This window comes from Clavelina lepadiformis, chromosome 2 (assembly GCF_947623445.1).
Source record: "Clavelina lepadiformis chromosome 2, kaClaLepa1.1, whole genome shotgun sequence".
NCBI classification, from domain to species: Eukaryota; Metazoa; Chordata; class Ascidiacea; order Aplousobranchia; family Clavelinidae; genus Clavelina; species Clavelina lepadiformis.
In genome coordinates, this window is record NC_135241.1 from 5701655 (window position 1) to 5714954 (window position 13300).

At 34.8% G+C, this 13300-nt stretch overlaps 2 protein-coding genes across 3 annotated transcripts; both read right to left on the minus strand.

The window, feature by feature from the left end:
* Positions 1–244: 244 nt before the first annotated feature.
* On the minus strand, positions 245–3360 carry LOC143445499 (testis-expressed protein 52-like). Of its 2 annotated transcripts, XM_076944644.1 has the most exons (5): positions 2590–3356; positions 1998–2334; positions 1772–1911; positions 1231–1390; positions 245–713 (listed from the first exon to the last, which is right to left on the minus strand). In XM_076944644.1, the coding sequence occupies exons 1-5, from the start codon at positions 2763–2765 to the stop codon at positions 609–611; spliced, it is 918 nt and encodes a 305-aa protein (XP_076800759.1). In that variant the 5' UTR covers positions 2766–3356; the 3' UTR covers positions 245–608. The 2 variants fall into 2 exon arrangements, with proteins under 2 accessions (XP_076800759.1, XP_076800758.1); XM_076944643.1 differs by having other exon boundaries at positions 245–1390; positions 2590–3360.
* A 2208-nt stretch (positions 3361–5568) lies between these two features.
* Positions 5569–12229, minus strand: LOC143445491 (sodium-coupled monocarboxylate transporter 1-like). Its single transcript, XM_076944630.1, has 13 exons — positions 12092–12229; positions 11659–11762; positions 11282–11470; positions 11055–11120; positions 10779–10898; positions 10115–10269; positions 8582–8722; positions 8264–8482; positions 8024–8136; positions 7768–7925; positions 6295–6503; positions 6054–6151; positions 5569–5958 (listed from the first exon to the last, which is right to left on the minus strand). Exons 1-13 carry the CDS (start codon positions 12147–12149, stop codon positions 5723–5725), a joined length of 1866 nt encoding a protein of 621 aa, XP_076800745.1. The 5' UTR covers positions 12150–12229; the 3' UTR covers positions 5569–5722.
* Between the last annotated feature and the right edge of the window lie 1071 nt (positions 12230–13300).

The following is a 13300-nucleotide window of genomic DNA, read 5'->3' on the forward strand; positions in this document are numbered from 1 at the left end:
TGAACCCAGCCTACCCAAGTAAAGGTATTGGATATTGGTGAAGTTTTCATTATCATACCATGCTGACTTGTTGCAACCAGATGGAAAAGCTGTAAGTACTGCTAAAGGTTAATTTTACTGTGATCTTGTGTTGCTAATATGACAGTTAGTGTTTGCAATTTCATTGTAACCTTACATGACAGTAAAAATATAAAAATAACTTCCAATTCAGCACAATGAAATGTTAACATGACAAAACTTTTCCTGTCTTTTCTTTATTAGGATTCAAGAAATAGGTAGTCAACAAACATAGAAAGACATTTCATTTTTATGCATCAACTTTTTGTCATCAATCTAATTTTGACTAAAAGCAATTAATGTTATATTCTTGAGCAGGCGTCTACTTGTTAAGGCAACATCTTTGTAAAAAGTAATAATTAATCGATTATTTTAATTCCGCTGATATTTGCAATAAATGTATTTCACTATTACATAAACACTAACATTGTGGGCTCAAAATAGCACCTACAGCATCGCAGTAATCTACATTTGTAAAAGTACAACAAAGCAGAATACAGGTCAGTTGGAAAGGTAGAATTTGTTCAGCTGATAATCTCATGTTTATGCTGTTAATAGCTTGCCAAAAGTTCTTGCTGCAAGGCTTGTTTTCTCAATTGACGCATCTTGCTATTTTGTAATTTCCACCTCTCTTTTTCCATCTGTGTTTCTTTTGCCTAAAACACAAGTGATGCTGATTTAACTAAACTTGGTTACTAAAACTGGTTAAATTGACAATAAACGACAAATAACATTACAGTTAATCAAAGAGTTTTGTAAGTCTTTAAACTCATTTTTCGCTATCATAGGTTTATCAAGCTAATTGAACATAAAGCAAAATGCAGAAATATAGAATAAATTCATAATAAATTGTATATTTAACAAGGAAACACCAATAAGCAAATAGGCTTATCAACCCGTCTGCAGGAGACTTGAATGAAAGCATCTAACAATAATGAATGAACTTATTTAAACGTTCATGAGATTGCTGCATATCTCATTGTGTCCAGCTTGCTATGAAGATTTTCACGTTAGCCTGATTAAGACAACTTTACAAATGTCCAAATGTTAAAGCTGTTTAATCAGCCAACAGGAAAATAATTGGCTAAATGGCAAGTGAGAACTTAATACTGATATTTTGTGCCAATTCATTGGTGCAACCCTAATAATTAAAATAAATTTATATAGCCTTACATTATCATATTCTGGATTGTTTAACTTGTATGAAAACTTCCACAATAATCCTTTGTGACGTAAGCTAGTGTTCCTAGATGCAAGTGAAGCAGTGTCCGAATGTTTATCTGACCTGCCTCCATTTTCTGATGCATCTTTTTGGTTGATCTGGTATCTATGACTAAAGTTCAGGTGAACAAAGTGGGTTTAATGGAGGTTTTACAAATGTATGATACATATGATGTGCATAGGAGCACAAAAAATACCTCTAGATAATTTTTAGTGGTGTAAAATGCAGACACAGAACATAACAGAATCCCAATATAGTACACATATTGGTGTTTACAAATCAAACAAAAACTAGATAATATACAGTATGTAATTTGTGTACAGATATTATTACCTATCAGTATATTCTCTATCATTGGTTAGTGACTTGAACAAAATTTTAAATATTTGGCCTGTTTGTATTTTGTAGGTAATTATTTTGAAGAGTTATAACCTAAATTAGATCTGTGAAACTGGGGTAAAAAGAGAAATTGATCAGTTGACTTGCTATAACCTGTTTTGTAAAGACATTGGGAGGTGTTTGATTCTTCCTTGAGCTTTTAATCTTCTGTATGAAAGTGGAGGAAGAATCCTACCTTTATCATCAGTAGGAGGGACTCTTGCCTCAGAAAAGGCGTTTAATCTTTTCATTTCCTAAAGCAATATTTTATTAACAAAACTTGACCTATCCCAACATTATTAAAGTTATGTGAATATTAAGTCGCTGTTTTGTATCTCACCGCCAATTCTTTTTCAGTCCATGTAATTTTTTTTTCCTTAAGAAGGTGATTGCGAAATATATCTCCATACTGAATAAATCGTGCATAAGTGAAGCCACCCATGCGAGAAGGAGGAGGAATACTCAGCGGATACATAGATGCCACAAGTGTGGAAACCCCTCTTTCTGAAGGCTTCCACTCAGCTTGCTCACGGCTACTGAAATGCCTCCATACATTGGCGTTGTAGTCTGGGTCAGGTCTGTCTGGGAACACGGGCTCAAGCTTACCGGCATCCATCCAAGTTTGGTATGAAGTGAGAGGATATATTATGGTCGATTCATCACGAAATGTCCTCAGTCTAAAGGCAAGAAATGAATGCATTTACAACAATATACTTGTGTAGTTTATCTGTTTTAATGTAACTGTAAACTTTGACTGTAACTGTATCGGTACTAGTACAACACTTTCTAACTTTTATCCCATCTACCGGTTTCTAGCTGGTCAGTGCTTACCTTGTTTGAAAGGTGATTAGTATTTATTACCATAAACATCAATTATAAATTTTGACTATAATGAACTCAGCATTTGGTATCAAAATGTAATAATTACTTACTTATGATTAAAACATATTTTTGTGTCTGTAGTTGGTGACTTCTGTAGAGCCAGCCTCGTTTCTGGTCGGGGAGAAAAAGCCGTGTATCGAGCATCACCATCACTGTAAAGTTTCTCCCTCTCCTCCAGTGACATTTGTGTGAAATTCTGCGGACTGTGGAACGATCCTATCGTCATCTTGATGCAAGAAGTCAAATTAATCCAACATTACGTTCGAGCTCTACTAGGAAGGCAAAGTGGTTATTCATATTACTCATGTGATAAAAAAACAGTTAAAGTAAGGTTTTTCACTTGTTTCCATTGTTATACCATGCACATAGGTTTCCCACAATACAGTTACAGTGCGGTAATTTATTCATGTGCAGGTTTAATATGTAGCATGCCTAATTCTGTGGTATATTCTTTGTAGTATCTGTATTGCTGTTGTTTTTCATTAAAGCCATTCAGTTATTTAAATAAAACTATTTTACCATCTCGTAAGCGCTGATATGCGAAAGAGATTAATTCCGTTTGCTTTAGTTAGGGCAGGGCAGTGTCAATATTAGGTTGCCTTGAAGTTTTGTACGAATGGAAATTATAATAAATATTTTATTTAAAGGTGAAAAAACCTTCAAGATTAGCTGTTACAATTCCATAATTCTTTGCCATTGTACTTATACATAATAACTTAATCTGGCTAATGCAGTACTGTATTACTATATGTCATTTTTCGGCTGAATATACATCTGCGTTTCACTGCCACTGTTACTACGGACTGTTCACATCACCTTTTCACGTTCGCCAATGTCCGCCGTGCCGCTCCACACACTCACAATAGCATTGTTACAATGGCTGAAAGAGAAAAATCCACTTCGCGTTCCTGATCGATTCTGTGTCAATGGTAAACAAAGGCTACTTAAGCCAGACAATACGGCAATTATTACAACATAATATACGACGATATTTAAAACTTCTGGAGCGTGTGTACGCTTGTTTTGGACGTTTTCCAATGACATTAGCTCATGCCCAAAACAAATACATGAGCCAAAACAATAAATATGTTTGTATGCAGATGTTTAGGTCGACGCTGTAACTCCATTTTATGGAGGTAACCGAGATGAATTATTTTGTGGGTTTGGTGGCCATGCTAACCAACTATCTTACAGCAACAATTGTATTATTGCTATCTTGCATGTTTTAAGCCCTTGGACTTTGCCACTTTTCCTGCTCGTTAACTGTTCGTGAACATGGGTTTTATTGTGCTATAATTACAACAATTAGCATCCTAACTTTCGCTCTGCACAGTTAATGACAAAACGCGAGTATGGCAATAAGAAAAAAGAAAATGTGTCTAGTTGGAATTGGAGAAATCAATCTAATAACGCGGCTGTAAGCGTTGAAAAAAATGTATCGACTACAAAGATGTACAGTATTTATGTAGGATACATAAATAGAAAAAGTAAATTAAATAAATAGAAAAAAAAACAAAAAAATTAAAAAAATTAAAATAAATAGAAAACTGAAAAAATAAAGGTAAAAGATTAGCCCGAGTAAAACGGCAAATAAATTGATTGGTCAAACAACGAAAGATGGTCTTCTAAAAATCAATGCCGTCGTTGTTAAACATGAAAAGAAGTCCTAAGCAAATTATGGCAGCCAAACTTTCACAAATTTTGCTTATTACATAGGCCACATAACGTCTAAGTATTTTGTTTACATTTTGTGTATAGCCTTCGTAGTTCAATAACTAATTTTCATTTAATGATGCTACTACTCGTTTTTGGCTGCGTTGTGTACTGTCTTTTTTAAATTGATTTTTTTCCATTCTATAAAAGGATTTCTAAAATATGAGAAGCGCGTCAGGCTTTGTGGATAAACAAATTTGATATTTCCGATAGCAGACGAGACGTCGTGTTTTTTCTATAACTTAAAACCTTACGCGTTTTTTATTTACTGGTTCGCATTGTAATAACTTCTGAAATTTGTTTAAATTTGTATTTAACCTGGTACAAAAAACGAACGTTTTGATCCAAACTAAGTCGAACGTTATAAAAATAATCAACACCATAGAGATATGATGCACATTCCTAAATTGGGACAATTTGTCCATCTTAAGAGTAGGCTATAGGTTATCATGTCTATAGGCTATCATGTCATGCACTGTCCACAAACTGTTCCTGAATGACAAACCGCTAAATTTGCCAACTGTTGTCACGTTTGCGTGACAGCTAACTCATGTCTTTTGATTATTAATAGGCCTAAGCTATAGCAAAAAAGAAATCAACTGCAACATCAAACTAAAACCTAATTATGGAGCAGCAAGGTCCTGGCAGAAATTAAAATTTGGGTCCTTTCTTTTTAAAATAGCTCAAAACTCAACAGAAAGTTTGTTTTTGGTCAATATGTCAAAAGAAAAGAGGCAATGTGATGGACTTAAAACAATAGTCAATTTTGTGCCACCGTGTGGCTGAAAAATTATTGCTCTGTCCCATCAAGGGTATATCCCATCGTGGTCGACTTTCCTCTACATTTTGTACATTCGTCTTACCAAGTACCCTTACAAGTTTATTCAATAAACCAATGTGTTTTTACATATGGTATCTTTATAACCTAAGCGTACATAGCCTACCGGTGTTATCATGCTGAAGCCATATTTCTCATTTTACATCAAAGCGATATTCCAGGTATAGGACTACTGGAAATAAATATAACATTTAAAAAAAAGAAATGCTTGTTACTCACTGAGTAATTGATTGTAAATGCTAACTAAATATTTTTCTTACATTATAATTTACCTTTGTAACGTATCCGAAAACTTATAACGTTATATTAATTATATAAGTTATCTTTAATAACTCTGTTAATCAATATCTCCTTGAAGAGCGTGTTCACCCCAGCTTCATAAGCAGCAAAATAGAGTAACAAGCGGTAGAAGAATAGAGACGAGAGTTTCCAAACTTTTACAAACAGAATTGAGTTTACCATTCCCATAACATGTATTAAACCCATAACATTGTACAAGACAGGAGTCTTGTATTGTTTTAACGAATAACGTCCATATAATTTGGCATTTTCTAACAATTTTAAACAACATTTGTCCAAAAAACGGAAGGAAGCCGGGAATGAATTGAGAGCAGCATTGTTGTCGTATCTAATCATGCATATTCTTTTACATTGTCTTCGCTTGTAGAGTTACTGCTAGTAATTGAATCATCGACTTCTTCATTTTTTACACGGCACAGTTTTATCATTTCGTCCGACTCTGAACGTGTTTCCTTTTTCACTTCCGGAACACCAAAACGAAAGAACTTTATTATTTTTTTTGGAAGCATTGGATTATCCACGACAGGCAGGAAATATTTCGGATCGCTTTTCGCAGGGTCATTTGCTCCTGCAAAAGAGAAATTCCAAGTTAGTCTTAATCTTGTTTCGTTATAGCTTATAACTTATTAGGCCTATACTTGGTTATCATAAAGAAAGACTAACCCGTTGCAAATGATACTAATAACCCTACAATTATTGTAATGGCAAATCCGATTGCACTGTGATACATGAATGATACTGGAAACCACGTGTAGGATTGTCTGCAATAATAAACATATTTAATATCAAACGCAAAATACTCAACATTGAAATCAAAAAAGTTAACAATACAATATCTATTTTGCTAGTTACGCCTAACAAAATATCTCAACCAAACAACTGCTCTTCTATTTTTTTCACTTACTCTTCTTGGATTGGTGTCGATGTCGTCAGATTCCAGACTCCGTTCTTCAATGAACTGATCCCAAGCCAAGTCTGGTTTCCTGGATTTGTGCAATTATTGGTGGATATTGGCAACAACCTTTTCATTTCCGGTGGGATTCCATATACAATTGCGCTGACTGAAATCCAGCCAGCCATTGCCATTCCAACTACCAATCCGACAAGTGCACCCTATCAACAAAAGGTTATAATTTGCTTTCTTATCGTTGAATAACGTATAACTTAGAAGTATGCAAAATTGCAAACAAACAGTGAAACAAATATCAAGTAAAATTATATGATTTTAATAACTATGTTTGCGTTTTCTCGCAAGATATAAACTTCCTGTCAAATGTCGTAACATGTCGCTTCTCTAAACTGATCGCAGTTTCCTGTCGAACGTTTTCTAGCGGCTGCGCTTCGTGTCGCTTATACGTTTATTTCTTTGTGACGTGTCTTCAGAGTCGTAATGACTCGAGTTAGTGACTGGAATGTAGTCACTTTTTTCAAAGACTCGACTTGACTCAAGTCCCTTTCTAAGAAAGTACAAAAATGACTTGACTTGAGCCATCCTTTAAAATGACTCGGCTTCGCTCGAGTCGGGTCTTGTTGATTATGTTTCAGCATTAAAGTAAAACGAATTTTTAGTTTTTAGTCAGAATACATTAAAGTGTAACTTAAAATGATTTTATTTGTCTACGAATGCGTACGTTGCAGCCAAATGAAGAAAATTCTGCAATACTCCTAAACGTTTGTGGTTGATGGAAAAGATATTTTGACTTTTGTTGGCTTGGTTTTGATTATAATCGACTCGACTTGAGTTATTATCCAAAAAATCTTAACTCGAGTCACTTGTACTAGCAGACTCGACTTACTTGAGTCTTAAAATGTAAATGACTCGACTTGACTTGCGACTCGAGTTTTAAGACTTGGTTACGACTTTGCATGTCTTCCTGTACTAACCAGAAAAACTGTTTATATTGTTATGGGTTGGGACTCTAAGTAACTCATAATTATTATTACTACTCTTCTAGTGTAACCCAGTCTAATTAGGACATTCATCAATTTAGTACTCAATCCAGTGTTTCGTGATGTTTTTCCTAGTCTTTGGTGGAATTGGAATATATTGCAATGTCAATAAAATGAAAATTTATATTGACAAGCTTTGACTAGTTGAATGCAAGTTCAATATTATCAGAATTCTGACTGCGAAAGATTTCACAACCGATAGATACGAGACTCATTAAGTACAGCCAGAAAAAGTTAAGCTACAACCACGTAGCCATGAACTATAAGTGTAGCTCAACACCAGCTGTAATACTTCTAAAGATTCCAACACTTGGTCATTACAGCCAGCAAAAACGTTTGGTTGTAATTGTTACAACACAGCTTTATTTTCAAAAATGGTTATCAATTGAGAAATTTTTCTTACTGTAGTTTCAAACATTACACTCACTATGGTATTTGTCCAAGGAAAGAATATACCCAGCGTAAAAAGTGCCAACAATGGTCCACTTGCCGATCCATCTAATGAGGTTCCAATAGATACAATGGTGCCGCTCATGGTCTCAGTTAGGAATGCCATAGCTAGTACAAGGCATCCTAGACCGACCGCTGTATAGGGTACGTCATACTTTATTAAATTGTTGTAACTATATACTATATAGCATATAGCTGAAGTTTGCTGTTAAAAACAAGTTTTGGTTGCGTACCTATAGTTTTACTGATAGCCACCCTAGATGCTTCTGATAAACTTCGTTTACTCGGGACGATGAAGTCTTCCAAAATAAGAGAACCAAGAGAGTTGATTCCCGATGATACGGTGCTGAAAAACAATTTGTAAATCTGTTTATAGGTTTGCGTCTCTTGAAGAATAGATTGTTTTCACATCATGATCAATGCTTTTTATAAACCCGTAAATTACCGGCTAATTTCAAACTTCTCACACATACCTTAGTGTGCCGCTAAAAGCAGCTGAAACAAAAAGCCCAGTCATACCAGGTGTACTATGGAAAACTTCAGACACCAAATGCGGCATGAGCTGGTCATATTTAGTAATTTTCCCCGACTGTAAAGGATCACAAGTTTCGTAGTAAGCGTAAGCTGCACATCCGCTAAAGACAGCCACGAGGGTAAAAAGCATGGTGGGAAAAACTGAAATGATCGCAGCCCTGAAAATAAGGTTGTCAAAAATTAACACGACTTCTAACTAATCACTGTAATAAGGCATTAACTATTAAGTAAAAAAATGAAGAACAGAAAACACTCACATTCTGGCGTGGTTAATCGATTTGCACGATAAGTATCGCTGCCCTGTGGCTTGGCGTACGCACATAGCATGGCTTAGGTTGATATTGTAACCGATAAATATGGTCCAGAATGTTCTTTGGAGGGTAGGATCTAAGTTGAAACTACAACAAACATGTTTATTTTAAAATGTGAAAACAAACGAGCACAAGATGTTAACCTTCCATCGTTGTATAGCGCCGCTGTAATTTGCACAGTTTACGGCAGGGGTGTCCAACCCGTGGCCCGCGTGAAGGTTCTGAGTGGCCCGCGCGGAATTTTCGAAATAACTTGTATTATCAACTGAATTGCCTACGTAATTTATGGCGAACTTACATTCCGAGAAATTGGCATTTATTGTTTGTTTACTAATTTCTGACACCCATACGGAAAACTCGCTTCGCAATACTACATCGTCCATCTCACCGAATATTGCCAAACTTGTTAGAGAAAAACAGTGTCTAACTTCACATTGAAATGAAACAACTTCGTTTTGTTTTAAAAGCTCTAAAGTACTGTAGATCTTTGTCATATTACCGCTAAACAGCTTGTTCCAAAACAATGCCAAAATTAAAATTGGTAAGCTATTTAGGATGCCGCACATTTTTTTTATTGACAAAGAGTTTCGATTCACTGATTTAAAGTAAACTATAGTCTATACCAGGGCTGTCCAAACTTTTATCACTGAGGGCCATGTGCAAAAATTTTAACCAGTGTCCAGGCCACTCACTATGTGTAAAGATCGCTGCTTTGCCTACAACGCAATGAATATCGTTAAGACCATGAACAAGAGCATTGGAGGCAAAATTTATTTTCTAACTGAAAACGTTAAATAGTAGGCCGAGAAAAATATCACGCAAAGCAATAAAAAAATCTAATACGGTATTGCAAAGTTCTTGTGATACATAAATTTTAATTTTCTACACAATATCTGTTCAATAACATGCTGTAACTTAGGTCACCTTACAATTAACGAATGCACGTTAAAAATTACCACTAAATGCTTCGAAAAATAATTTGGACGTGAATAGTGTGAAGTTGAACAGTTTTATGTAAACCATATTGAAATAAAGTTTGTTAGACTTAAACTTTCAACGTTTGTTTTGTATTTCTTTATCTTTGATACAAAGTTACGTGTGAGCTTGTTGATGGCCGCGGACCAATAATAAACAGGTGCCGTGCCGCAGTCGGACCGAGGGCCGTAGTTTGAACACCCCTGGTCCATACACAGTAAAACAGGAAACCGGATATAACGCGATAAAGAAATTGAACTTTTGCTATTACTGCCAATTCGTGATTTGATCAATAAAAGACTTTTTTTTTATAAACCCTCAATTGCTATAACAACCATTTTAAGCATAAATTACTTTAGCCTAAAAGCTCATAAAAATCTTAAGCAAAGGTTTTACAAAAAGGAAAAAAATGCATAGTTTTAAATAAATGCTTAAATATGACGTTAACTTTAGTTTCTTTGTTGGCATGCCAAAACCATTCGGTTTGTTTAATTTGACACTCACTCCCACATGTTTAAGCGACCTCCTTTCTCCAGCGATTCCAAAACCGCATTAGTGCCGCCGACCATGATAACAATTTTGATCATAGCAGCAAGACCACCAGAAAACATAATAAAGGTTTGCAACGCATCAGTCCAAATAACAGCTTTCATACCACCCTTAAAGACAAAATACATAAAATAGCTGTTTTCTCAATGCCAATATATTATCGGCTCTCAAGAAAATGGTGTAATAAAATTTGTGGTAATAGGCAATGACGGTAATGATCAATAAAACTAGCCAGTGTTTTCATTCCTGTTATAACAACAAATTTTTTTGACACTACATATAGACAGCTTCATCAAAATTAAATTACGAACAACAAAACTTTTGCTTTGCGTAGCTTTTCAATGGATTGAGTATAAGGCTTCTTCTTACTTTCTTTGTTGGTCATGCAATGCACATTTTCAAGTGTTTTTGTGTCTGTCCAAATCTGATTTTGTTATGTTATAAATAACAAAACGACAAATTGTAAGCCTTGTTTTTAGAACTAAAGCAATGCATATACTTTCATTGTACAGCCTCGCAATTCCACATCACCGCCACTGTCCATCATTCACTACTGTCCTTGTCATTATTTTTGTAGCTATTTTATTTTCTTGTTTATGGAAAACGCTGGTTGACTTACTAATGCTGTGTAAAATGTGCAAATCCCGCTTGTCAATAGAATGGTTGTTTGTAATCCCATTGGAGTAACAGCGTTTAAAGCCAAAGCGGGCAAGTATACTGCGATGCCCATATAAAACGTCTGCAAGAAAAATTATGTAACTTTATCGAAGGCCCGGCCATTACATACAAAAACAAGCTCGACTACGTTAAACTCTTAACAACAGGATGCGAATTAAACCGGATACAAATGGAGATCCTGTTTAACAGTGAAGATTTTAACCGTCATATTACTCACCATTTTTACGATGCTTAGAAAAGAGGCGAGCTTTCGAATGCGTTCATCAAAGCGATATTCTAAATACTAAAATAACAGTTTGAATTGCCTTAAACAAACTTTAATATTAGGCGTTTTCATTATCGCACCGGTTTTGAAAAAACAAAAATTTTTATTTGTCTTTTCCAGAGTTGAAAGCACAATTAATATACAAAAATCGCGTTTGTTTCAAATCAAAACACAATTACCTCAAACATTGTGTACAATCGAAGCTTATGAATGAGAGGTATATAGTAAAGGCAAGCAACAATATTTGGTATAATGCAACCAAAAGCGAACCAAATGGCTACCAAGCCGTATAGGTAGGATTCAGTCGGAAAGCCAATCAAAGTGATTGCCGATATATACGTAACTGCTTTTGACAGCCCCAATGGAACCTGCAATGATAAAAAGAGAAAAATTTATGCTCATATATACACATGACAACTCCAATTGCTACTCTTGAATTGAATCAATCAATCTTTTCTACAGTCGAAATTTGACCCCAGGACACTGACTTCAGAAAGTTCACGAGACCACTTTCTAGAGAGCACATATTAGGTAAAGTTTGTCGCATACAACATACCGGGGAAACGTTTCTTCCGCCATAATTATAAGTGTCTATGTCTCTCTTGTTGCGGTCTTTTATCGCGTAATAGATTCCGACAAATGCAGCGAGAACGAGCATGCCTACAAAGCGAAAAATTTTGGTTGCAGTTTTATTGTACAAACACTGGCGAAAAAACAAAACTTTGCAAAGATCGAAAATTACAGTAACGAAAAAGTGAAAAAAAATTCAAATTGTATAAACTTTTCTGAAAATTCGGTATCAATAGTTTACGGATATGATATCCTTCTTTGGTCATTCGTGAAACCGTTTATTGTCCTCTAAAGTGCTTAGTTTGTGGGTTTTTAAATCATAATCGGCAAAAGGTCAACCCTTAAGGATATACTTACAGACTATTACGCAATATCAAAATGTGTTGTGTAACAATTGTTACGTCAATAGGTATTCTTACCGATAAAAACGACGTGATCCGCGTCTGTGAAGCCGCTCACAAGAGTGCTTTCAACCATTCTATCCGTGACGTAATTTGACAAAACACCAGTGCACAATAAATGGTAAAAAAGTTATTACGCTTTCAATAAAAGTTGCAATATCACTTAAAATAAAAATCTAAACTGAGTGCAAATTATTTAATAAACACAAAACTAAGCAGGCTAAGCAGGCTAAGCAGGACGCGCAAATTGAACTGCGTTATTAAAATAACAAAAGTAATTTAAACAGGTAAACTCTATATTTTCTGCTGTTTTTGCCAAACATTCAAGACTGCTTATAGTTTTAACTCCAACTTATTTTAAAAAAAATTGCTCAAATTATCGTGTTAAGTATATGTAGACACTATAACTTTTTTTTAAATTAGTACAGTATAGCTTACGCCTTTTCTGTGATGAGAAACACATACTTCATAATCCAAGTTTTAAAGGCTCTTTACGAGGTTTGAAATATTTCAATACAACCTTACAATTAATTCTCAGAGACTTCAATTAATGCTTACAAGCTTTCCAGTTAAGTTTTCAATCTCGCAAGTTCTATTCATTTAAAGTATTCTATCTGCATTGTAAAACAATGCTTAACCTGTAATTTAGCTTTTTTAACGATATCAATTAACACTAACACAAAGATATCAAAGCTTTTTGCTTATCAATTTAAAATATTTACTAAATCAGTGAACAAATATCTAGCAGTTTTGTCAGTTTATTCTACACACATTTCATGTCGCTATCTTCAAAATAAAACATGCGAAAACACATCAGGGCGATCAAGCACAACCGACATGTGGTGTCTGAAAAAAGACTGAAGTTGAACGCATTTGACCTGAAGCTAAAATCGTTCCTGATCAATCTGTAATTAAAAGTTTTTCGCCGGTTGTTCAAAACTACGTCAGAATTGCAACTTTTTGTTTTGAGAAAAATTCAAGCTAAAAGCGATATTTCTTTTGCCACTATATCTTGAATGTGTAACGCGTTTACGTGTGCAACGACTGCTATACTCAATACTACTACTACTGCTACTATTACTGCTACTACTACTACTATACCAGTGGTTCAACTTTACTGCCGGTCTGCCAAATACGTTACATTTTATATCTCAATTGCAAAATGCAGGATGTTGAAGGCTTGTCCATTGATTAAAGAAATAAAACATCAAATTTTAAACTGATTTA

What these genes read in the sequence shown, in the direction of transcription:
- LOC143445499 (XM_076944643.1), bottom strand. Translation starts at nt 2,765, where the DNA reads ATGACGATAGGATCGTTCCACAGTCCGCAGAATTTCACACAAATGTCA. An exon ending in AAAATATGTTTTAATCATAA is followed by an intron (nt 2,335 to 2,589) that starts GTAAGTAATTAT and finishes TCTTGCCTTTAG; the next exon opens with ACTGAGGACATTTCGTGATG. An exon ending in CCAATGTCTTTACAAAACAG is followed by an intron (nt 1,391 to 1,771) that starts GTTATAGCAAGT and finishes CCTGAACTTTAG; the next exon opens with TCATAGATACCAGATCAACC.
- LOC143445491 (XM_076944630.1), bottom strand. Translation starts at nt 12,149, where the DNA reads ATGGTTGAAAGCACTCTTGTGAGCGGCTTCACAGACGCGGATCACGTC. An exon ending in GCACATTTTACACAGCATTA is followed by an intron (nt 10,270 to 10,778) that starts GTAAGTCAACCA and finishes TTTGTCTTTAAG; the next exon opens with GGTGGTATGAAAGCTGTTAT. An exon ending in GGTCGCTTAAACATGTGGGA is followed by an intron (nt 8,723 to 10,114) that starts GTGAGTGTCAAA and finishes TGTTTGTTGTAG; the next exon opens with TTTCAACTTAGATCCTACCC.